General features: G+C 47.8%; 2 protein-coding genes across 8 annotated transcripts in view; one reads left to right on the forward strand and one right to left on the reverse strand.

Annotated features, from left to right (window-relative positions):
* Positions 1–7,165, forward strand: part of b3gat1a (beta-1,3-glucuronyltransferase 1 (glucuronosyltransferase P) a) — a 70,916-nt gene extending 63,751 nt beyond the window's left edge. For all 4 annotated transcript variants that reach the window (XM_086215420.1, XM_086215422.1, XM_086215423.1 and 1 more), the window contains 3 exons: positions 1,747–2,043; positions 3,805–3,912; positions 4,231–7,165. In XM_086215420.1, coding sequence (XP_086071546.1) covers positions 1,747–2,043; positions 3,805–3,891 — 384 coding nt within the window. In that variant the 3' untranslated portion in view covers positions 3,892–3,912; positions 4,231–7,165. The remainder of the gene's footprint in view (positions 1–1,746; positions 2,044–3,804; positions 3,913–4,230) is intronic.
* Positions 7,166–8,025: 860 nt separating this feature from the next.
* Positions 8,026–23,351, reverse strand: LOC147254011 (beta-galactosidase-1-like protein 2). 4 transcript variants are annotated; one of them, XM_086215417.1, is made up of 21 exons: positions 22,922–23,033; positions 22,718–22,836; positions 22,182–22,405; positions 21,908–21,976; positions 21,546–21,641; positions 20,698–20,806; positions 20,124–20,216; positions 19,569–19,650; positions 18,584–18,648; positions 18,397–18,481; positions 16,741–16,884; positions 15,761–15,841; positions 14,785–14,891; positions 13,128–13,274; positions 12,943–13,014; positions 12,589–12,667; positions 12,430–12,517; positions 11,532–11,614; positions 11,344–11,458; positions 9,633–9,749; positions 8,026–8,836 (listed from the first exon to the last, which is right to left on the reverse strand). In XM_086215417.1, the coding sequence occupies exons 3-21, from the start codon at positions 22,343–22,345 to the stop codon at positions 8,626–8,628; spliced, it is 2,007 nt and encodes a 668-aa protein (XP_086071543.1). In that variant the 5' UTR covers positions 22,346–22,405; positions 22,718–22,836; positions 22,922–23,033; the 3' UTR covers positions 8,026–8,625. The 4 variants fall into 4 exon arrangements, with proteins under 4 accessions (XP_086071543.1, XP_086071541.1, XP_086071542.1 ...); XM_086215415.1 differs by lacking the exons at positions 22,718–22,836; positions 22,922–23,033 and adding an exon at positions 23,067–23,351; XM_086215416.1 differs by having other exon boundaries at positions 22,718–23,032.

Consider the following 23,351-nt stretch of genomic DNA (forward strand, 5'->3'; position numbering starts at 1 on the left):
CCAGGAAGTGACGACACACACTTTCAGATGTCTCTAGTTTACTTTGGGCTGTAAATAAATCTCCATGATGACAAACAGGCATTAGACCTTCACGGCGGCGCCGGCAGTGATGCGTCCAGGAGGACACGTGGAGCTTCTCTCTGCTGCTCGTCTCTGACGGACCCTCACTGTGTGGAGCAGGTCACGCACCTCAAACGCACACATAAGCAGGCGTGCACATCAGTGAACAAGAAGACTAAAACGCATCGTATGCATCAAAACAGGGCAGGACGAACTTTGTTGCTTGACTGCCAGTGGAGGAGGGATCAGTGCTGTTTCACCCGCTGGCATCCTCACTCGTTCTCAGTACGAGTGATGAGAAGCCTCTTGATGTCGCCTGCAGAAACACTAGTTTGTTCACTCACTTCTTGGATTAAAGCGAGTGTATCAGTGCAGGATGAGTGAGAGGTGTGATTGAACAGCGCTGAGAGATCAACTCAGACAATCAGACAACAGAATAATGAAGAAACATCCTGCACATTCACGAGACATTCCAGAAACCTCCTTTAGACAGTTGAAGTGTCTCCAGAGGAACCTTAACAGTGGCAAAATTCCATCTTTCTGTCTTCCTGCTTGAACCCTGTGACATCCTTGAAAGTACACATAACATTCCCCATCTTTTTAGCTAAAATAAGAGATGGATGTCATCAAAGCGCGGCCATTACTTTGTGAAATATCCTGGTAACCAACAAACAGCCATGCTGGTGCTCACACCACCTCCTGTCAGAGGTAATTAACCAAACACACGTTAGCTGAAGCTCGTTAAGCAACTCCCTTGAATAAGAGCTGCTGCCTTTAACTGCGTCAAGGGACGGGTTCACCACCTGCAGCAAAAAGATTGAAATAAAAGAGCTCCTGCAGACGTGTTCATCAGGTCCTCGACTTCTGCTGCCGTCTGATGGAACTCACAGCTTCTCTGGAACCTGAGTTTGCAGCATATTTGCTCTCCACTGTCAGGTGGTGTCTAAATGATGATGTGGTCTAAAAGGTGAAGGTGCGCTGACCTCTGGAGCCGCTCAGGTGTAAATGCATCATCGCCAACGTATCACACAAAGGACCGCCATGCGATGATGCCCACATGATCTACCTGAAGCAGCCTACGACACCTTCTCCCCCCCACCATCAACACCCCCTGCAATCACTTCTGTACAATATGCAGCTTTATTCCACACACGCGCTCCAGCGTCATTACTCCTGATTAAGCGCCTCTTAACGTTCATCCCCTTCCTCGTTATAAAAGCGACTCCTCGGTGCAGCAGCTCTCGCAGCGTAGCAGAAACTCGCTGGGAAAGGCAGACAAAGAAAAGGGCGGTGAGATCGTTTGATGCTGGCTGATTAAAGGACACGGAGAAGTGTGGCTGTGTTCTACCTGCAAGAATCAGCAGCAGAGCCACTTAATGGGTCGGCTCCTTTCAGCTGTCAGGCCGGTGTTCACCTTTACTGCCTTTAAAGATTTGCTGTGGCCAATTATCTCATCGTAGGGCGCCTGCTGAACAGTGTGTGTCATCTGCTTTCATCTAACCGTGTGTCAGCTGTACATGTCACACTGCTTTGGTCAATATTCACAATGAAGAACAGCAGCAGGCCTAAAAACCCTCCGTCCCACGCCGGCCTCGTAGCTCTGGCAGCTGATGCTCCAGTGTGTGTCTCACTGTCGTGTCGGTTTGTTCACATGACTGGTTCTCTCCCCGACTCTCCTCCTGCCAGATGAGATCGACTCGAAAAGTTTCTGTGTGGCCTGTGGCCTTCGTGGGCGGTTTACGGTACGAGTCCCCCAAGGTCAATGCAGCTGGAAAGGTCTACGGCTGGAAGACGGTGTTCGACCCTCATCGGCCCTTCGCCATCGACATGGCTGGCTTCGCCATCAACCTGAGGCTCATCCTCTTCAAGCCACAGGCGTATTTCAAGCTTCGCGGGGTGAAGGGGGGCTACCAGGAGAGCAGTTTGCTGCGGGAACTGGTCACACTGAATGACCTGGAGCCCAAAGCAGCCAATTGCACCAAGGTAATTCCACCTCTGTTCAACTTTTACTGCTGTTAAGCTGCTTAACATCAGCAGCTGGTAATTAAGGGATTTGCTCAATTTGTATGAGCGTGTAAAAAAAATGCAAATGAACCCTTGTCTGCTATAACACAACATGATGTCCTGTGTACCACGTGACCCTCAAAGGTCCGACCAGGTCACCAAGAATGTTTGACCTCTGTAGAAGTTCATGCTGAGAAGAAAAGAGAAAAACCTTAAAAGATTTTCAGACTTGGTGTCCGACCCCCTACTGTGCGTCGCCCTTGGCAACGGAGAGAATTATAATGTTTTCACATCTATTAGCAAATTTTCTAGATTCATTCTGCAGTCAGATGGGACTTGATTTCATTGATACCAGCGCTCGAGGGTCTGACTCTTTACTCCCTTATTCATCTTTTTTGTTTGGAGAGGAACTGCGTCTCCGTAGGTTTCCGTGCATCGATGTTTCCACGTTTCTGAGGCTGTTTTCATCCTTCTTCCTGAGACGAATCCTGGCTCCTCCACCACAACTCCTCCTAGCTCCATCGATGCGAGCTGAACATCGATGCAACGTGGAACTGTCAGAAAAACACGCGGACATTGATAAACGTAACCGATAACCTTAGATGCATCCGATGCCGGTCGGATGATGTCGCTCTCGTCCTCCACCCACAACAAGGAGACTCAAAATTAACTGAAACAGAAATACATTGAGACCAACATGGCCTCCGACAATTTAAGGCCTTGAATCTTATTCTTGAAACTATATCTTATGTCACATGACATAACTTCAGTTATTTCAGCAGTGTCAGTTTCTACAGCCGGAGTCTGACGGCGTGAGTCTGCGAGCCGTCGTGAGGCAGTGAGCTCGTTCAGCTGCCAGTGTTCCTCAGGAGGCGGCCTCCTGCTTCTGGACATCCTCTAACATCCAGAATGTAAATGAGTGTAATTTTTTGCTGGTACACACCAACACTTAGAGGGTAGAGGAAGGCAGGGGGAGCTACTTTCAGCCAGCTTGTGCTCTGCTCTCCTCCGGCCATTCAGACGGGGAAATGAAAAGAGGGGATTCAGCGAACGGCTGAGAGAGCGGAATTGGAGATCAGGGAATGAGGAGGGTGGGAAGTCATGCTGATTACAGATGAGTGCAGCCACGGACAGAAGGGGTGGGAGGGAAAAAAGGAAAAGTTGTGCATGGGCATCTCTCTCCCTTATAATCAACTACTTCAGATGCAAGCATGACGATTAACCTCCCCTGCACCTAAGAAAAGTGGGAGTGGGCTCCTGGCACATCTCAACATCCCTATGCATAATTCATGGATGGCACCGTGGCAAGATGAAAGCAAGGAGCCATCCAACACAAAGCCGACGAGGGAAAATTAGCTTGACACTTTTCTGCTCTCCTCTTCCTCTCGCCATCCTTTACCTGGATGTTCATCCGGGGCCAAATCAGCCTGGTCAAAGGCTGGAGAGCACAACAGCAGGCCCAGGAGAACCCTGCTGCTGCAAAGACAAGAGCTCAAGCACCGCGTGGAAACATTTCCAGTTGGCTGAGAGCGGCGTGTCGTATCTGCAGGAAGACACTGTGATCCCTCCTCACTCTCATCTAATGCAGGGTTCACGCTCAAGTGGTTCTCCACCCGTGGATGGAGGTGTGCTGCTCAGGCTGTGACAGAGTAGAACAGAAGCTGGAAGAGTGAGTGAGTTGAGAGGACCTTGGTTACTAATGGAGCTGCTCTTTGTGCTTGCATGTGTTTTTCTCACCAGATACTTGTTTGGCACACGAGAACAGAGAAGCCTGTGCTGGTGAACGAAGGGAAGAAAGGATTCACAGATCCCAACGTGGAGATTTGACCATTTCCTCCCCAAACCACGGTAACTATCAAGCTTATATCATGTATACACGATGATAGACCCTCCATTACCGATCTCCCTACTTGGTCTCGTAGACAAACATAAAAACACCTTGGTATCAAACATCCGTGTGAACTGAACTCTCTGTGATTGTGGGGTTCAGAGGTCACCCATCCTTCCTGAATGGATGTTGTAGAGGAAATGAAAACGGGATTTAATCTGGTCTGGGATCTCTCGTTAGGTGCAGTAACAGCAGAAATGTCCTGTATTACATGTCACCAATGAAATTAACAGGATCAACTGAACGAAGCACTCACACTTAAATCCCTCCGATTGCAGGTGGATGGCCTTTGACCTGCAGAGTCTCAACCAGCGCTCACGTCGTAATCATCAGAGAGAAGAAAGGGTGGCCTTTGAAGGAGGATTCGGTCCCCTTGCCTGAACGTGACATTTCTGAAACTAAGACAAAACATGTATCATTCTAAAGCACAGATAGGTGAAAGGTGGCAGTTATTTATCAGGTCCAAGATTTAAGTGCAAAGCAGACGACATCAAGGACGCCTCAGAGACGGCGTGGACATGAGCGGCACCGTCACGGTGACGCGAGGACATCCTGACGGAACAGACAGCACAACTCGGACAACATAGAGCCAGTGGACCCAGAGGAGTCTGTGCTGGAGAAAGAAAAGAAAACACAAATGTGTGGGGCACACTAGCATGACCAGAGAAACTCCGCCTGGATTCAAGGACACGTCTGACATCATCAGCCTGGACGACAACACAACAGGTCTCATGGATTTGACCAAGGGAAGGAATGTTCTTTTGACAACTATGAAATGTTTGCTTTATTTAATTTAATCGGTTTGGGTGTCTTCTGAGCACTTGACTTGCTAGTTGAATACTACTGACTACATTTACTCTTGGGTTGCCATTGTTCATGGTGTCATTATAACTCATGTCTTCATTTAAACCATCACATTCACTCGACGAGGCCGCAGTCAGAGACGTACCCCTGAAACCTTCGTGTACACAATCCTAACACTCTCCTTAGCACTTAAACACACTGAGATTTTTCTTTGTGGTGACGTGTAAATAGTGATCCCACACGGGAGCGATGGGATGGTGAATGGGACATTTTGACAAAAGCATTGTAACTACTGTATTTATATGTTTAATCATAGCGACACACAATGAGGCACAGATTCATCATGGGTTTGACACATGGAAAGAGTAATAGCACATCCCCTCTTTGATTTGGTTGTCAGACATTTAAAACACCCCAACCAACAATTCAATCATCTACACGACAGCGTCAGGTTCGAAACCACGAGGGAAACGGTGTTTCTATGGTGACGTGGTGAATATTTCCCTTCGTCTATGCACGCTCACGAATGTACAGAAGCAGGAATTAACAAGAGCCTCAACAGCAACACTCAGTTTCCCCACACACATGAAAGGGAACAGCTTTTTGGGAACATTACCGTCCATCGTCTCCAGAGACAGACAAGCAGACCTTCGCTCCTCAGGCTAGTTAGCTTAGCACATTGAAATATGGGAAATGTTAACATGTCTGCCAGGATTTGCACCACGAGGATTGGTTAGAACGTTTGCTGTACGACAAGACCTTAAAAGGATGAGGAGAATCAGACACTTAGCCGGAACTACTTTCTTGACTGTGCGTAGTGATTTGACACAGCACCTTGAAATTTCTGCCAACAAAACTAAACGTCTGTTGACAACTAGAAGAGCGACTACTTCTGGACCAGTAAAAAACCCAGAATCTGATCTGGTTAATGCTAACACTTCCCACCCACTGACAGTCATTGTGCTAAGCTAACTAGCATGGGCCTCAGAGGAGAGAAGGATCTCTAGTTTCTCAGCCGACTGTAGGACGATGGGCAACTCACTGCCAATCAGCTGGTTATTTGATCCTGGGTTACATAATGCATGACTCCTGCTATCTTCTTTTCTGGAGAGACTCTGGCTTCCACTGAGATCACTCATGCTACTGTGACATCAGGCGAAAGAAAAGCACAACAAAAATAACTTTTTTTCCTAATTTGGCCGTTGATGTCACATGGCGTCAGTCCTGACGCTGGCATCTCATGGCTTCTCTTTGAACTCCTATCCTTTGAATTTGACCCGGATTGTGGAAGGGAGTCACTGCACCTCTAATGACCCTGTAGAGCTCAACGCTAACACTTCCTCGACACCTCATCTCGATAAACCTTCCCCCCGGTGCAGGATACAGTGGTGCTCGTTATCTAACGTTTCCTGGCAGAAGTAGATAATTCAAACATCGAGCCTCTGTGCTGTTGCCAGTTTATCTCTGTGCAGCCCCCACAACACACACACACACACACACACACACACACACAAAATCACCCCAAATACACTGCTGCAGTATGAAGACTTACGAGGATGTTACAGCCAGAGTTTCACACGTTTTACTTGGAGGTGAACACTCTCTCTCTCTCTCTCTCTCTCTCTCTCTCTCTCAACGACTGCATGATATTACACTGTATAGGGTTCGGCCATGGAGGTCACATCTTTCAAGTCTATCTATTCTTCGACCTGCCTCCCATTATTTATTAAAAAAGCAAATGTAATATATTTATTTATGTATTTATTTGAATTGTGGACATGCAATTTGACAGCACTGTTTAAATCCCAGCTGCACTCTAAAACAGCATGTGCACCAGGACGGTCACGTCAATCAGTATCTGGGTTAGCGATGACGTCACGGAGCTGCCGTTCATGAAAGATCAAAACACAGCGTCACTCGTTCACTCCACCAAGAGTCTGCAGCACATTTGTTACGTTTCCAGTGATCCTCGCTTTCTCCTAAGTGTGTCGAAACCTGAATTGGTGGAATAAAAATGTATGCATCACATAAAAATATCTCGAACAACTCAAAGGGCTTCACTTCCTTAAGAGTGATGGTGTAACGGCTTCGTCTGGCATCGGAGCTGAAGTATATCCAACATACGATGTATCAAGCAATATGTGACGCTCACGGATGTAGTCTAGGAGAGGCGACCGGCCCTCACATCAGCTTCAGCAGCGCAGGTTGCCCCGTAGCCACCGTCCGCCAACCAGCATCACCCTCGGAGGGCTTCTCGAAGGCACAATACACACAAGTCCTCCCTCTCCCTCATCGTCATCATCCTCATCTCAATCACCTTTTATGCATGTGACTCTTGCGGTTGTTTATTTGCCACAGTGATTCTGTCTCAGAGGAAGATGTTAGTTGAATCAAGAGAAATAAACAACTGAGAAGAACGAGTGTGTCGGTGTCCCTGGGCAGTTTGCACTCCGTGTGTGTGTGTGTGTGTGTGTGGAGGGGGGGTCAGGAGAGTCAAATGTGATGCATCAGTAGCACCGATGAGCAACACAACTTCACCACTGATGAAGATGTTTGGCCCCGGCAGGAAATGGCACTCCTCCTCCAATCATGTTGTATAATTCATCGGTCGTGATCCTGAAGGTCATCGAGGGATTGCCAGGGTACGACTTCCTCCCAGGGCCACAGACTCATACAAGGGTTTATGCTGTGACCTTGGTTGCTATGGAAACAGCTTGAAAGACTGGCTAAATAGAGGGAAATGACCCATTTATTCAAACAATGGTTAAAATTATGATTCAGCGACGAAGGGTTCCATGCTGAGACCTGAGCGTGATGTCACCAGCGAAGAAACGGAAGGCACATTTCACACTAATTCCTGAAACGAGGTCTAATAAGACGATTAGAAGGAGCGACAGTGTCTGTGCACGTCTCCACTTGACAGCAGCTGGAACAAAACCCACCAGTGAGCTCAGGAGAATATAAACCTTTGTCAAGGGGAATCAAACCAGCGAGCCTTCCATTACTGAACAGCTGCAGGAATTCTGAAGGTGAAGAGAAAACCAGCTTGATGGCTTCAAACTAAAAGCCTCAGTGGTTAGTTGGTTGTTGTGTGAGAGAGGAAACAGGTTCATCCTGAAGCCTTGTGAACACGTGTACACGCGTGTGCACGTGTTCACAAGGCACGGTGCAGCATTTCTTTGTCAGGAAGGAGCACTTTGACTATCGTCTGGATACGAATCCAGGAAACTGTTCATGTTTGGCTGGAGGAAATATTCACACGCTTGGTAATGAGGAAAGGTTTATTGGATGAAAAATACTAGGAATAAATGCAGATAAATGTGATTAATAAGCACAGTGGGCGACACCATAGTGGTGATCCACCTGACGATGGGAACCAAGGCGAAGGTTGGAGGAGCAGACGCACCGATAAAAATGGAGATTACAAACTGCCACAGAATAAAAGAAAATCTGACACCGCTGGACGATACAGCCTCCATCCAGCTGAAGGGAAATCCAGTTAGACTCAACGACACCGTTTACAGGGACGCTAGGAAAAAACTGATCGAACCAGCCTGCAAAGAGATGCCGCCCGCTGTAACCATGGTTACCATCTAACGCTAGAACCGCTGCTGGAGAGTAATAGTAAAAGATGCGGTTCCTCTGATTCAAACAGTTTTCAGTATTAACCACAAATGTTTACCTTGAATAATTGTTGTTGTTTACAAAGCAGCATTTAGTTTCTCATGGTTGGTTTGGTGAATTCCTGCTTTGTTGAATCTTTCAAACATTTCTTTCAGCTCCTCCATCATTTCCTGCAATCTTTCCAGGTCTCCAGTGAAAAAGGCCACTTCAGTTTGGGTCGTATCACATTTATAGCCTCGATGGCGTCACCAGCGAGGAGCAGACGGCACGTTCATACGTGGTTGATGTTCATCTCTTCTGCCAACACCAACATCTCGTTCACTGAGAGCTGCTGGCGGCGGCCAGCGTTTGGTGTCTGAGCTGATGAAACTCATCAACATCAGCAGTGGCGCCGTAGTCGGGGCTGCTGGTGAACTGGATCTTACCGTCTGTTTGTTGCTCTTCAAACACGATGACCTGTAAATGAAAAAATATCAGCTCAGCAGGTCGTTGCGGGACAGCGTGAGTGGGCGAGCGAGTCGTGATGTCAGTACCAGCTCAAACAGAAAAGGAAAGTTCGCGGAGTCAGGGAGGCGAAGCGGTCCTGAGGCGGTAGCTCCTGGCCTCTTAGACGCTACTGAGCTCAGCAACATCACAAGTGAGGTGAAGAATATCAGCCACTTCCTTCTGTAACGCCTGCTCACCCTCACCAGAAGCAAACCTGACAACGGTAGGGCTTTTTTTCATTCAGCGGGCTCATTTTAAGTGAAGCAGACTGATAACCGTAGAGGTGAAACCTCTTTATTTTCCTGAAGAATTCAGTCGGAACGGATGCACATGCAGACGTGCACAACTGAAGTTGAGATGGTGAAGACGTCGCGTCTGGAAAACTGATCTTAAATGGAAAAACAAACTGGGAATTACGAACTCAAAATCCCTAATGGGAAAATGTCATTCGCGACAAGAACTTCCTTCTGATATTATTTGGAACTCGTAGGAAATGTGTTTTTATGGGGAAACATGAATGTTAGAAAGCAAGTGCATTCAGAAAATTCCGCATTACTTTTCAAAGCAGGCACAGAGCAACAGCTTTGATGAGTCATCGCTCAAACACAGCCTCCCCCTACTAAATATACAGGCGTCCTGTCAAACACATTCTGGAGTTGAGAGACGAGGAGCGAGAGAACTTGTCATCTTTCTAAAGTCACGCGTGTTTAACACATGTGCAAGTTTGTCCAGAACAATGAGGTTATGAGAGTGAAGGGACACGTACCTGGTTGTGGCCCTCGTGGATCCAGGGGCCCGGGAGATACAGAGTCTGCTGGGGGCCGACGGACCAGTAGCGTCCCAGGTTCTTACCATTGACAAAGACAACACCTTTGACACAGCCCTACACACACACACACACACACACACACTGTCAGCCATGAGGAAAAACACACACAGTCCTTCCCTCTGATCAGACTTTGTTCAATCACAAGTTTCTCCATCTGAACGTTCTACTGCCCACGTTAAAAAAAACCCGCTTGTTCCCAAAGTAAAACACAACAAGAGAAACAGACACGATAAGATAACAGATAAGATAACACGTTCACTCTGATGTACAGTAGGTGGCGCTAATGCTCATAAATGTGGGTCACCACTTGCCACAAGGAGCAAAGGAAGAAGGAGAACAGCGCCACCATATCCACCTGTTAAATATGAGAGCAAGGGTGTCGAGTGTCCAATCATGTTCCTGTTACCAGGCAGAAAACACAGCCTGAGATTCTGTGTAGCAGGAGGGGAATGAGCGGTCAAGAGCCACTTGACTTGTAAGAGTGAGTTACGCGGGAGAGAATAAATATCACACCGTCAACTGCATACTCAAGTTCTCACCATCCGACTAAAGGAAGTAATGAAGAAGGAGTAGTAGTAGCAGTAGCAGTGGTAGTGGCAGTAGCAGTAATAGTGGCAGTAGCAGTAGTAACGGCAGTAGCACTAGCAGGAGTTGCAGTAGCAGTATTAGTATCAGTAGTAGTAGCAGCAGTAGCAGTATTAGCATCAGTAGCAGTATTGGCAGCAGTAGCAGTATTAGCATCAGTAGCAGTATTGGCATCAGTAGCAGTATTGGCAGCAGTAGCAGTATTGGCAGCAGTAGCAGTATTGGCAGCAGTAGCAGTATTGGCAGTAGCAGCAGTATTAGTAGCAGTAGTAGTAGTAGCAGTGTTAGCAGCTGTAGCAATATTAGCAGCAGTAGCAGTATTAGTAGGAGGAGCAGCAGCATTAGGAGCAGTAACAGCATTAGTAGCAGCAGTAGCAGTATTAGTAGCAGCAGTAGCAGTATTAGTAGCAGTATTAATAGCAGTAGCAGCAGTAGCAGTATTAGTAGCAGTATTAGCAGCATTCGTAGCAGTAGTAGCAGTATTATTAGCAGCAACAGCATTAGTAGCAGTATTAGTAGCAGTAGTAGTAGTAGTAGTAGCAGTATTAGTAGCAGTAGTAGCAGCAGTGGCAGTATTAGTAGTAGTAGCAGCAGCAGCAGTAGTAGCAGCAGTGGCAGTATTAGTAGCAGTAGTAGTAGCAGCAGTATTAGTAGCAGTAGTAGTAGCAGCAGTAGCAGTGTTAGCAGCAGTGGCAGTATTAGTAGCAGTAGTAGTAGCAGCAGTATTAGCAGCAGTAGTAGTAGCAGCAGTAGCAGAATTAGCAGCAGTGGCAGTATTAGTAGCAGTAGTAGTAGCAGCAGTATTAGCAGCAGTAGTAGTAGCAGCAGTAGCAGAATTAGCAGCAGTGGCAGTATTAGTAGCAGTAGTAGTAGCAGCAGTAGCAGTGTCAGTGCATAGATTAAGTCAAGGCTCCAGATGTGCTCCAGGTCGAGGTTTTCACCCGGGAACTAAGGGGTTTAATTCTGCAGCTACGAAGGAGGAAGCAAAACAAGACCAGACAATAAAATGCAAGTTGCTCAGGGTCACAATGAAAGAACAGCACCACACTGGGATCCCACTCACAGGGAGCTTGATGAACGTGTCTTTCGGGGAACCGCTGACGTGGAGCGTGGCCTGGAAAAACGCCGGGAACGCTGGCGGCTGGTGCATCGACCTCCACTGACCTGAGGCCTGCAGTCTGGAGACAGTTCAATCATTTGTTACTTTTATTTCTCTCCATATGTGTTCAAAAATATTTATCAGTCTGGTACCCGCAGAAATAAACGTCCAGTTGATGGATGAAAGATGATTTATTTCACGTCCGTCTTGTCTGGAACTCCGGCCGTCAGGCGCTCTTAAATAAACATGAATGTTAGAGGCCTGTTTTCCACCGAGCCGCTCAGCAACCTCACGCATCACCATCTCACTTTTATGTGCTATGAAGGACCTGTTTATACGTTTGAGTGGTTATTATTTTTGAGTTCAACAGCTAATCTTTAAAGACAAAAGCTTCTTTCCACGTGCGTTTACGACGCTCTCAGTTCTGCTGCACTCGTGTGTGACAGGTGTTAGCGGCGTTAGCGCATTCCCACTTTCTACTCCGGCTCTTGTTTCTCGTTCAGAGTTCTCCGTATGCTGTCATGGATATAAAATGACGGTGGCGACCGAGGCGCTTCACATCTGTTTGGATTGTCACGAGTGTCACATGGAAGATCTTTCAGTATTTAGGAGCAGCACCTCTGGGTTTCACGGCCTGTTTGGGGTCGAGGAACGATCAGATTCATTAACTCTCATTGTTGTGGGCTTCATGCTGCTGAGTGACATTCAACCTTCAATTAATTGTGCCTTTACCTCCCTTTTCATGTTGTTTTCATGATTATGATCAATTATAGATTAAAGCCGCGGCACATTTTATGCTGCATGCTGTCGACCTTTATTCTCATTAAGACTCAAAATACCAGACAAGAATTATGGTGCTAAAAGGGTGGAATATTGGAACACCTTGAACCGACTCCAGCAATAAAACCACTTGTTCTTCATCTGACTTCATTACCAACATGAGAGACCGCAGCGAAGGCCGTGTTCTCTTCTCAAGGTAATTGTGTAAATCAGAGAAATAATCAGAGGAAGACGCGTGTAATGGCAGAGAAACACAAGCATGAGACAAACCTGTTTACAAAGCCCGGCTTCATCTCCAGAGAATGAATGGTGAAATCTCGGAGGAGCTGCTGGTTCAACGCCACATCTCCAACCAAACCTGGAGCGTGAGTCAAAGGTGTCGTCAGAGCCTCCAGCAGGAGCGCAGAGAAGCCTTGGAAGCCTTCCTACCTTTCCGCTGCTCATCCAGCTTTTTCCCATAATTCACTCTTCCCCAGTTCTCCACCAGTAAACTCAGAGTTCTTTTTCCCTGCAGTGAAAGAAAACAAACCTGAGAACACAATTATTCCTCCACGGGAGAAGAAAGGGACAAACATCGATTCTTTGTCGCTGGTCACGGCTGCTGGTAGTTTTCTGGGAGGTTGGAGTTTAGTTCAGATCACTTTGTTCAGCTAAATACTCAGAAGAGGGTTTACTGAAGTTGGATGCTTGGAAGTTTGCCACCAAAACCTCGATCAGCTTCCCCTGAAGCGTTTCAAGCATTACATGCAAAGAACCGCAATTATTAGGAGGAAACCAACTTACCTTCCCATCAGGGAGAGCGAGTTCCTGCTTGTTATAATCCAGCACCCCAACAAGACGTCTGTCCACAAACACCTGAGGGGGCAGGAAGAAACGGTGTTCAGCGACGACCAGCCCACTCCAGCGAGAGCAGACTCAGACCTGCGATCAGAAGCAGCAGCAGAGACCAGGAGGCGTGACGTCCTCACCAGAGCGCGGTCCCTGACGTTGTCTCTGGCGTTGAGCGTTCCTCCGCCGGCGATGCTGGTCTCATACAGCGTGTATCCGTACGACTGACCGTTGTTGTTGTTGACGGGGAGGTTTTCCATGTTCACCGGCTGCTCCGACGTCAGCGGCTGCAACACACGGGAACGTTTCTCAACGTCTTTCTGGCGAGCTTCTGAAACTCCTGTCGTCCTGTGTTCGTCTGTGAGGACGCAAAACCTGCCGCACTGATGTGGACACCACTGTTCAACTGAAAATATGAACATTTATTTTTGTTTTCCACTTTGGAGTGAGCTTTACAGAGAAGTCCACCCTTCTGATTTACTTCTGAAACTGTTCCAGATGTTTCTCGCTCTTTGGCAGAGCTCACAAACGGTCGGTGCCGATGCTTCTGGTGCCGTCCTCAGGACGCTTTCATCAAACCTGCGGGAACGTCCCTGTCTGATGTGAAATTCTTTGTTTTCAGAAACATCTTTTAGGGGACCCTGGGGAGGCAGGGACAATAAACCTTCCCCGCTATGACACAATTAACCACCGACCTCCAAACGGAGGATATCATCTCGTCCAGCTCCTGCTCTGAGGAGAAGCAGTTCCTTTAAATCGAGGGTGTGCGGATGGTCAGAGGGACGCAAACGGCGTGTTTGTGGAGCCACACGTCAAACTCCATGAACCCTTCGGTTGGTGTTGAGAACTCCAGAGGGAGATCAAATCAGTCTGGAATATATTAACATCATGTGTTTGCCCCTCCTGCAGCTGCCATAAATATCATATACCCTTATTTTCTACTTTGTTTGCTTCAATCTTTTACTGCAAGTAAATGCCAGGCGTGCCTGAGTCTACGTCTGCATGAAGGAGACCTTCTTAGTCAAGGAGGCTTCAGGCTGCAGGTTCCTGACCTCCACTTGACAGTCAGAAAGCTGCTCACAGTTGATCACCGCTGATCCCAGAGCAGGTCGGACCTCCTTCGCCCCCCGCTGGTGAGAAGACCTTCATTCTTCCACCTTCTTACACACGAGAGCCGCACCATTTTGAAAAATTATCTAGTTGCAATTACTTTGAGTGCTCCTGAGGTATGATTGGTGATATTAGAGGGAAGGCTACTTCTTACATCATGGGATCATTTCTGTATCGAAGTGGATTCTGAAGTCAGGAGCAGATGATGTGTAGTCAGAAATGGAGTAGAGAGGAAATGGATGCTTCAGTAAGAGCTGAAGGATGTGGCTCATTTCTTTGCTCTGTCAGACAGTCTCAGTCACACTGCTGATCCAAATGTGGCCAACTTGTGTTTTCCTGTTTACGCACTGTGATACTTCAGGACTTGATCATGCTGATCATCAGAGAGCATCCGACATTTCACCTTCAGCTCCGCTCAGCAGAGGAGCTGGACTGATGCTCAGCAGCTGTTACTAACTAGCTGCAGTAACCAGCGTTAGCGGGTCGCTGACAGCTGAACGCGTCCACCTGTAATTCTACACGCACAAACGCTGCCTTGAGAGTGGAGGCTTGGTGTGAGCTGAGCAGACGACAGCCTGGCGGAGTTTTACTCCACAACAGGCTGAACATCCTCCTCAACACTTTACCTCTGAGACACAGAACTGAGCGACGCGATGCAGAGGATCTTGATGACTCCGTCAGTCTGACCTTGTCAGTGAATTGCAGACTGTCCCACAGAGACAGGTGCTGCTGGACCAACACCGGCTGGTACTCGCTCCTCTCCTGGGGGGGCAACAGTTCAGGGAGAGGCCGGCCTGAAAGACCAGGACGGAGAGTTAGAGCTGAGTCTGGATGCAGTTCAGTCACTCGATTCAGAAGTGTAATTTGACAGTACAGTTTTTAGAGCAGCAGCTAAGACCCAGTAGGGTCCTGAACTGAGGCCAGAACAACGAGCACAGAAGTAACATGTCAGACGCATCGGAGGACTCGTGGTGGACGAGAGCTGCAGGGTTCTACTGAGACCCTGCTCACGTGCCTGAATGGAATTATGAGAAATCAGCATCAGAAATTAAACCCCAGCTGTCAGACTGGATTGTGACTTGCCTTTTTTAAGAGGCCCGTGATCATAAATGCAAGTTCGACAATCTCCAGAGTGACTGACAACCACCAAAACAGATCCTTTTAAGAATGAGGTCATGTGTTGCTGGGTGGATGAGGGAAGCTCCTCAGATTCAGGCCACTGCTCATTGTTCAGCAGACTACAAAACATACGGATGAATCACGCACAGGCCGCCCGTCCAACCATGTCCAATCACCACAACGCTGCACAAATTGTTGTGTTTGAACGAGTCCCAGATCGCCAGCAGCTACGTTTCCAGTCCGGGTCTCTAAACATCTCAGACTTCTGCCCCCAAACTCAACCCACTTGTTCCACTAATGGAAGGAACTGCAGAGGCAAAAAACATGAACCGAGGCAAGTATGCAGTCTCACCACGGGCAGTAAGCGAGGGTCTCTCATTCACACTCACGCACACACACATATCTAATCCATACTTGTAATCATGTGCTAAGTTATCCTGCTTTAGCCAACAGAGAACAGGTTCTACAAGCAGAATTAACTTAAGTGGGGAGATGAAAGGGAAAGGTGAGGCAGGGACCCTCTCAGCAACAACACAACACTCACTGTGGTACTGGCTGAATACATTCCTCAGAAGATGGTACTTGGCGGTGTAATCCCCAGCCTCGGATAATGGAGCATCGTAATCTGAAAGATAATGCGCTATCAGAGGAGCCGACTCAGGAGCCAGAGAGAGAGGCAGGGATGCTTCTCGGCGAGGCAGCTGCTTTCACCGCGCTCCCCTATCACACATCTGGAGACGGCAGCGGGCACAGACGCATTCCCTGTTATCTTGACAGAAGATTGAGCCTATTTAAGGCCAAAAAGTGAAAGCATTCAGTGAACACAAGTAGGATGATTGCTGAGAGTCAGAGGTGGCCTTCACACTGCTGCGGTGAGGAGCAGGAGCGACGCTGCGCTCTCTCCAGGGAGACACCAAACCCTTTCATTCATATTCTCCATGTATTCTGTCAGGAATTAAAGGCATATTAATCATATTCTAATTTCCTAACCACATTAACTTCAATGAATCAAGCAGAGGGGCTGAGATTTCTGGCTGATAATTAAAGGCAGATCAATTAGATAATTTCAGTAATTGTTTCAGCCTTCTCCAAACACACGCGAGTCTTTGACTCGTGGAATGATGCCTCGATTGACGCTGAGACCTTCAAATCCAGACTGAAGACGGGAGTGTTTCTTATTTTTCTCTGCACTGCAACATCATTGGCTGTTTCATATCCATTTGTTCAGTTTTTGCTCACATCTTCACTGCCTTACTTCCCTCGGTTGGGTTTCCTTGTCTCATATCTCAGCTGTCATTGTATTATCTTCTTCTTTTGCTCGGGTGGACAGCAACTTCAGTTGCCATGTTACTGCAACGTGCTATCCAGCATACGTTTGCCTTGCTAAGTAGCACGCAGCTAGTTAACCTTAACTAATCCAAGCAAACAGTTCTCCTAAGTCTCCCTGGGAAGGTTTTATTCAGATAGTATGAAAAGCGACATTAATGCTGGTGTCTGACAGTGGAGGGGATCAACGGTACCAACCGTAGCTGGTTATCATGGGTTTAGGTGCCGGAAGCCCATCCTCAAACGCTCCGTTCATGAAGCCAAAGTTTGTCCCTCCATGGAACATGTATAGGTTGATTGACACGTCAAGTTTCAGGATTTCAGTGACCACGTGAATCATGTCTGTCAAAGCAGTGACAGAAAACAAATACCAGTTAATGCAGAAAACAAAACCAGTCACAATGTCAATAATCCTGTTTGCTCTGATGTCACAAACATGGAGGCTCGTCCACACACTAGAGCAGGTTACTGTTATTTATGAGGCCCTTCAGGGCGCCGCTCCTAAAAACACATTAAAAGTACATAAAACTTGCCAGCATAAATTAAGCCACCTATAAATGTAACAGTGCAGTAGATGAGAGTTTAAATTAGATTTGACAATGAGATGGAGAAGAACGTCTGAGCGAAGGACGGCGAGACAGAGCCGGACAGGAGCCGTGACCAGCGGCTGGAGCTGTTTCAGTCTGCAGAGGGCTGAGCTGTCAAGGACGCGGATCCCTGAGGAACGATCCGGGGTTCATCTCATAGCTGTCACGTTCCACACGGTGACACTGCTCTCTCCTGTGTTCTGTTCTCACTGCAGAGAACAGACAGAAGCCAGGACTCCCTGTCCATTCCACTCCGGAACGTTGCTGGGTGGGATGGGTGTAGTGTTTCCCAACCACTGGGCTGGGGTCCATAACCGGGCTGTTAGGTGCTTTCTTGTAGGCTGTGAAATGCTTTCAAGTTGAGGTTCAATAGATCATTAATCTAAAAATATGATATACAATACGATAGCATTATAGAAGATTAGCTGTATAAAAACCATCTTTGCAACCACTGTCTCATTAAGGCTCTCTAACAAGCTAACTGCTAACATGAGGCTGCCGCCTGGGAACAGGAAGTAGTGCTGATTCATGAGTTCACAATGTGGCAGCTGTTTATCATGTGACATTAAGATACTGTAGGAAAACATGATATCCTGAGATGTGATGAGAGAGCAGCTACAGCAGACTGATCCAGGGACAGTGAGAGGACCCGGCATGAAAGTCACTCCTGCGGTGAGTTCAGCCGGTCCGACAGAATCACTGCCACACATCTTTGAACAATTCTGAACAAGCAAACGTTTGAAAATCCATCCTCTCATCTGCAGACGTGGACACACAGACTGTTGGGATGGTTGGCTCGTAACCTGCTGTGCATGCAAAGTACATAAATCTGTGACAAAGCCAGAAAGGAAGGAATTAATGACCATATGCTGAGCGGTGCCCAGCTGCACTGAGTGGGTTCTGCACTCAGTCTGGAGAATTTCTCTCACACAACCCTGACGGCTCTGAACTTGTCCTTGGTCTGCACTATTTCCTTCTCTGCTAAAAAGGAATGGCTTAAGCCTTTTTCCCCTACGGCACCGACACTCTCCAGAGAGTGTGAGTCCGTCTCACCTGAAGATATTCTCTCCTGGCTCGCAGCATGAACCCCAGTCAGTGTCAAATTAGCCAGTAATAGCGACCCCCCTGCAGACAGAGCTGCTGCAGCCGCCACAAAGACTGAACAGCAGAAACTCCCACTGATCCTCATCTGGTCGCCTGTCTCACTGTTGTTACAGATCCAGTTTCCCTCTTTAAAGGAAACCATCCATACCACAGTCCGGCTCACCCTCAGCGGCGAAGACGTGATGGGGGTCCCCCCAGACATCGAACCAGCCGGACCAGTACTCCATCACCATCTTGGGCTTCTGAGGCTGAAGGAAGACACAATGTTTGGCTCTGACCCGCTAACTAAAACTTAAGTGAAAAGACTGACCTGTCAATCATTTCAGCAGTGCTACAGTAATAAAACTCACTTGTACTTCATCCAGATACTTGATGTCATCTCGGTTAAGTTTTTGAAAATTGATGGTTTCCAGAGCTGCAACCAGGTGAAGACAGAAGATCAGCAAGATGTTAAGAAGAGATTCAGCGCATCAGAGACCTGAATTGTGGGGCCACAACGTCACGCCATGGTAACTGATGCGAAGACGTGATCAAGGCCACAACAAATAAACTCATCGTTACTGTACAACAGCTAATCCCTCTACTCATCTCCCAGAGCTCAGCGTGACCAAGTCTTGAACTTGTTGACGTTCTACGATTCGCGAGAATGTCAAAATGATTCAGTGATGGTTTTATCTCATCTTCACTTTCCAGGGCTGAAACTGAGAGAGGACCTCTAGTATCGATTTACACACCATGACAACAAGCAGCCGGTTCATTCAGTGAGCTCTCAGTCACAGACGGTGGTACTGGTGAGTCAGTCCAACACCAACCAGGCAATCAAAGATGGCGAACCACAACTTCAATCAGCGAGAAGGTCTCCAAACGTCATTTCTAGATTATGACTGTGTGGATGGAGGGTGGTTCTTTTTTAATGGTTTGGTCTTTTTTTATTACTTTTTGAGTTCTTTGCATATTAATTTTAGTCACTGACACACACCTCACATGGGAGACGCCCCCCGAGCGTTCAAGTTCACGTGCTAATAACTCAGTAAAGAACATCTCCTCACGGATTATTCCTGAATTAATGCACGTTTCTACTGGTGTGTGTATGTGACGTCACACTGCACAGCGAGATGAGGATTAAAAAATGAAGTTGATCTGATGTGGAGGAAGTGAAACACTCCAGCTAGCAGAGCCTGAAGTTCACTCCCTTCATCCTAACAGCTTCATACCTGCTTCAGCTCGCCAAGCCTCTACGCACCCAAACCAGCCTCTGAGAAACCACTCAAGCCCTGGTGCTAAGCTGCAGCTGCCTGAGTGTGTGTGTGTGTGTGTGTGTGTGTGTGTGTGTACCTCCTTCCACGCCTCCCAGGTTCTGTCCGTCGTTGCTGTCTGAGGTCAGCAGCAGCTCCGTGATGCCTCTTGACAACAAGGCCTAGAAAGTTGTGGGATTATTGAGACAATCATGGACTCAAGAGTGAATGAGTGAATATGTGAAAGGGTGCATTACACAGGCACCCCCCCACTCACTAGAAAGGGGGTGATGCGGACATTGATGCGATATTTGCTGACATCACAATGGCTGGTAACGATTCAGATTCTGGCGCCTGGCAGCACTGAGACCACATCCTCCGCCCATCCAGCGCCACCTCGTCCACCTGCATCGACTCACAGACGCGGACGGCAGGCTGACTTTACCCCCCCCCCCCCCCCCAAAAAAACCCTTTCCTTAGACAAATGTATTTCCAACACATGGTGGAATCGGGGAGAGGGAGACCTTCCATGCGTATTTCAAAGATGGCACCTCCCAGTGGATCAATGTTTCTGGATCACTGATCGCTGAATCTGTGTATTCATGTCTCGTCCCACCTTCTAACCAGCTGGCACCCTTTGACCTTACTCTCTCACCTCTTTGATGAAGGCCATGTAGGCTCGATCTTCAGCGTAGGAGCCATACTCGTTCTCCACTTGAACCGCGATAATTGGGCCACCCTTGGAGTACTGCAGATTTAGAAGCAGAAAACAGAGAACGCGGATCAGGATGTTCTAGCCTCAAAACAACACTGTGAAATCCATGATGCAAAGTTCTGATGGAGAGAGAATCTGGCAGCGAGGGAGGTGTATGGAAGCAGGATAAGTGACGGTTCAACCACGACCCTCATTCTCCACATCAGTGAGCAGTGACACGTTGGGATAATCGGAGCTTGGCTGCTACGGAGTTTTTGGGGCTGATGCTGGAAGCAAGAGACGGGCATCGCACAAGTCTGGCATCGATATTCTTACTTGCAGTGATCCCAGATATGAATTTATCTAAAACTTATAACAAAGATATGCATTTTACCATTTGGAAATAAGCTTTATGAACCAAACTATCATCAGTGCACTGGTAGCTTCAGAATGGCAAATTCTCCAGAGCATCTTTTCCTAAATCAGGTTGATTTCTCCCTGCCAGGACCTTCGGCCCGGCGCTGACGGGAACTACCTGATGTGGGAGAACCCTCTTGATGAGTTGGTCCAAGTAGGAGTCGACCGCTTGGGTGAATCCTGGGTAGGTCGTTCGCAGTCTCATGTTTTTATCCCGTAATAGCCAACTGAAATGGAATCACAAGAAAAACCTTGAAATGAGCCAGGAAAGTAAGACACGAGGAAATGTTTGTGAACTCTTGTTAGGTTTGTTGCTATCAGAGAGAATCTCATCCTGCTAAGCATGACTATCATTAAATAAAGTAGCAGAGGAAGTGATGCTCCACTGCTTGCCTGTAGAAACACTCGCTTTTGATGATTATCAAATAAATGTTACCTCTAACTCACTTTCCCTGAGGGCAAACCACTCCAAAAATACCTCCCTGCAATCCCTCTGCCTCTCTATTATCCGTCCACATCTATTTTGATTACAGAATGAAATTAATTCACCCTTTCAGGGAGATACGCCTGCCAGATTTAATTATCGTTCCACCTCACCTCTGATAAATCAACCCTGGTCTGAAGTGGCTTGTTTGCATGCTGTGGATCTGAAACACGTCTTCAGCTGTTGTCTGTGTAAAATATGTGAAAGTCTGCATCGCCTTCACCGACAGAACTGACTTTGTTGTTGGAGGAGCTGAGCAGCGCTGGTTAAAAGTGAAACCAGACGAGAGGCAGCACGCTTGCAGTCGTTCACGCGACTCAACTATGAATCAAGAGTTATTTTGATTTCGCCTGCAGCAGAGACACCAATCGCTCACACGTTTCAGCTCATAGCCGAGCCGTTTAGGAGCCTGACTGGATGGGATCACCTCATGATGGTGCGTGACTGAGAAACAGGTTTCTACTCAAGGTGTGTTTGTCTACCTGGGAAGTCCTCCTAAATCCCACTCAGCACAGATGTACGGCCCTGGACGCAGAATCACCCAGAGGCCCAAGCTGGAGGCCAGCCGGAGGAAGGCTCTAAGAGACGGAGATGTTCTCAGTAGAGGGCAAGAAAAACGTTGACACTAGACGACGCAAACTTGCCAGAAAGTTCCCTCGGACAAATTTCACTGTATTATATTGATTTCACATTTACAGGGAGAAAGATGAGCAGTTTGAGAGAACATCAGTTTCCTGTGTCAGACCAGATCAATAAACGAGGAATCGCTGAGAGCAGCTCCTCCCTTTAGCAGGGCAACAGCGCCCCCCTGTGGGGAATCGGCTCCTCCTCAGTCTTTTCTTACTCCAAATCCAGCTGATCCTCAAAGCTGAACGACCCCCTCTCAGGCTCGTGCAGGTTCCAGGGCACATACCTGCAACAGACCATGATGCTGATGACCACACAGTTTGGTGGTGTAAAAGGCTCAGTTATCACGCCGTGTCCTTGCTTAAAAACATGCCAATGTCGTGTCCTCCCTTGAAAACATGTCATGTGTGTAATATGTACAATCTTCCCCAGCAATGCTGCTACTCATCCTGCTGCACTGAGGACGGGAATGTGAAACAGATGGAGCGTACGTGGTGAGCGTATTGAGACCACAGGCCTTCATCTTCAGCAGCCGGTCCTCCCAGTAGGCCCTGGGGACCCGGAAGTAATGGATGGAGCCTCCCAGGATGAGGAGGGGGTCCCCCCCCAGAGTGAACTGAGGGGAGTCGGCCTTCAGGCCTTCCATGCGATTCATTCTCCTCACTGCAGGGGGCTTCCTGAGCGCTGAACACAGACCAGCGTGGTCTAGTGACACCTAGTGGTGAGTTGAGAGAGGGAACATTGACATTTTTACAGTTGCTGCAGCATGAACTAACTTTTAGCTCATTTAGTTAAACACACACACACACACACACACACACACACACGAGAACACTTCAGACATTAAACAAAATTAAAGACTTCTCTCTCATCGTAGTTGATACAAACACAAACTGCGCAGGTTGAACTTTGACGGGCTGCGTGTTAAACATTAGTGCGCGAGCATCGTAATAACCGTCCGCAGAGCCGCGGAGGTCAGAGGTCAGAGGAGGGTTCTCAGGTGTGGCGGTGCAGTGGTGGGTTTCACCTCCTCCACACATGCAAGCGCAAGCTCGCCCCCGGTTCGGCCTCTCAACCACCTACAGGCGCCAGCACATGCATGCACAGCTGGAGCCAATCAGACAGTTTCTTCACATTTTGTACATTCTGAAAAAAAGCATTTAAATGCTGTGAATTTGAGAAATTTTCCTTCTTTCTCTGCAAAAACCTCAATGATAAACTTCGTCCTCACCGCCAGGACTTGAGAAAGATGTTTCTGTCAATACCGATATCTATCAATACTGATATCGATCAATACCGATATCGATCAATACTGAACAGTTCCCTGAAATCCGAGGGAGAGTTTGCTGCCAGGAACTTTGCAAATCTGTACAAACCGTCCGGATGACGTGAGCGCCACTGGGAGTCCTGGAACCACCGTTTATCGGGGAGAGGAGTGTAACTGACGCTGGCTGGTGTGACGTGGCGACGTGAAACCTTCCGTTTCTGGGTTTCTGGCTCCCAGCGCGCGGCAAAGCGTCTTCAAATGTCCCATGAAGCCATGGCACCGCGTCGGAAGTGTCCTCGCAGTTTTCTCTGGTCAAACAAGAGAGGCGTCACCACCGGCGGTGAGGTGACCTCATCCACCAGGACGCAGGAGTCTGTGTTTGTCAGGTGTGACA

The sequence above is a fragment of the Aulostomus chinensis genome, chromosome 10 (genome assembly GCF_037954235.1).
Source record: "Aulostomus chinensis isolate RoL2024-O1b breed Wild chromosome 10, RoL_Achi_v1.0, whole genome shotgun sequence".
Classification (NCBI taxonomy): Eukaryota; Metazoa; Chordata; class Actinopteri; order Syngnathiformes; family Aulostomidae; genus Aulostomus; species Aulostomus chinensis.

Coding starts and splice junctions, on each gene's coding strand:
- LOC147254011 (XM_086215415.1), bottom strand. CDS start 22,345: ATGAATCGCATGGAAGGCCTGAAGGCCGACTCCCCTCAGTTCACTCTG. Junction 16,885..18,396: donor TCACGTCTTCGCCGCTGAGG/GTGAGCCGGACT, acceptor CTGCTTTGACAG/ACATGATTCACGTGGTCACT. Junction 9,750..11,343: donor ACACGTTCATCAAGCTCCCT/GTGAGTGGGATC, acceptor GTGTGTGTGTAG/GGCTGTGTCAAAGGTGTTGT.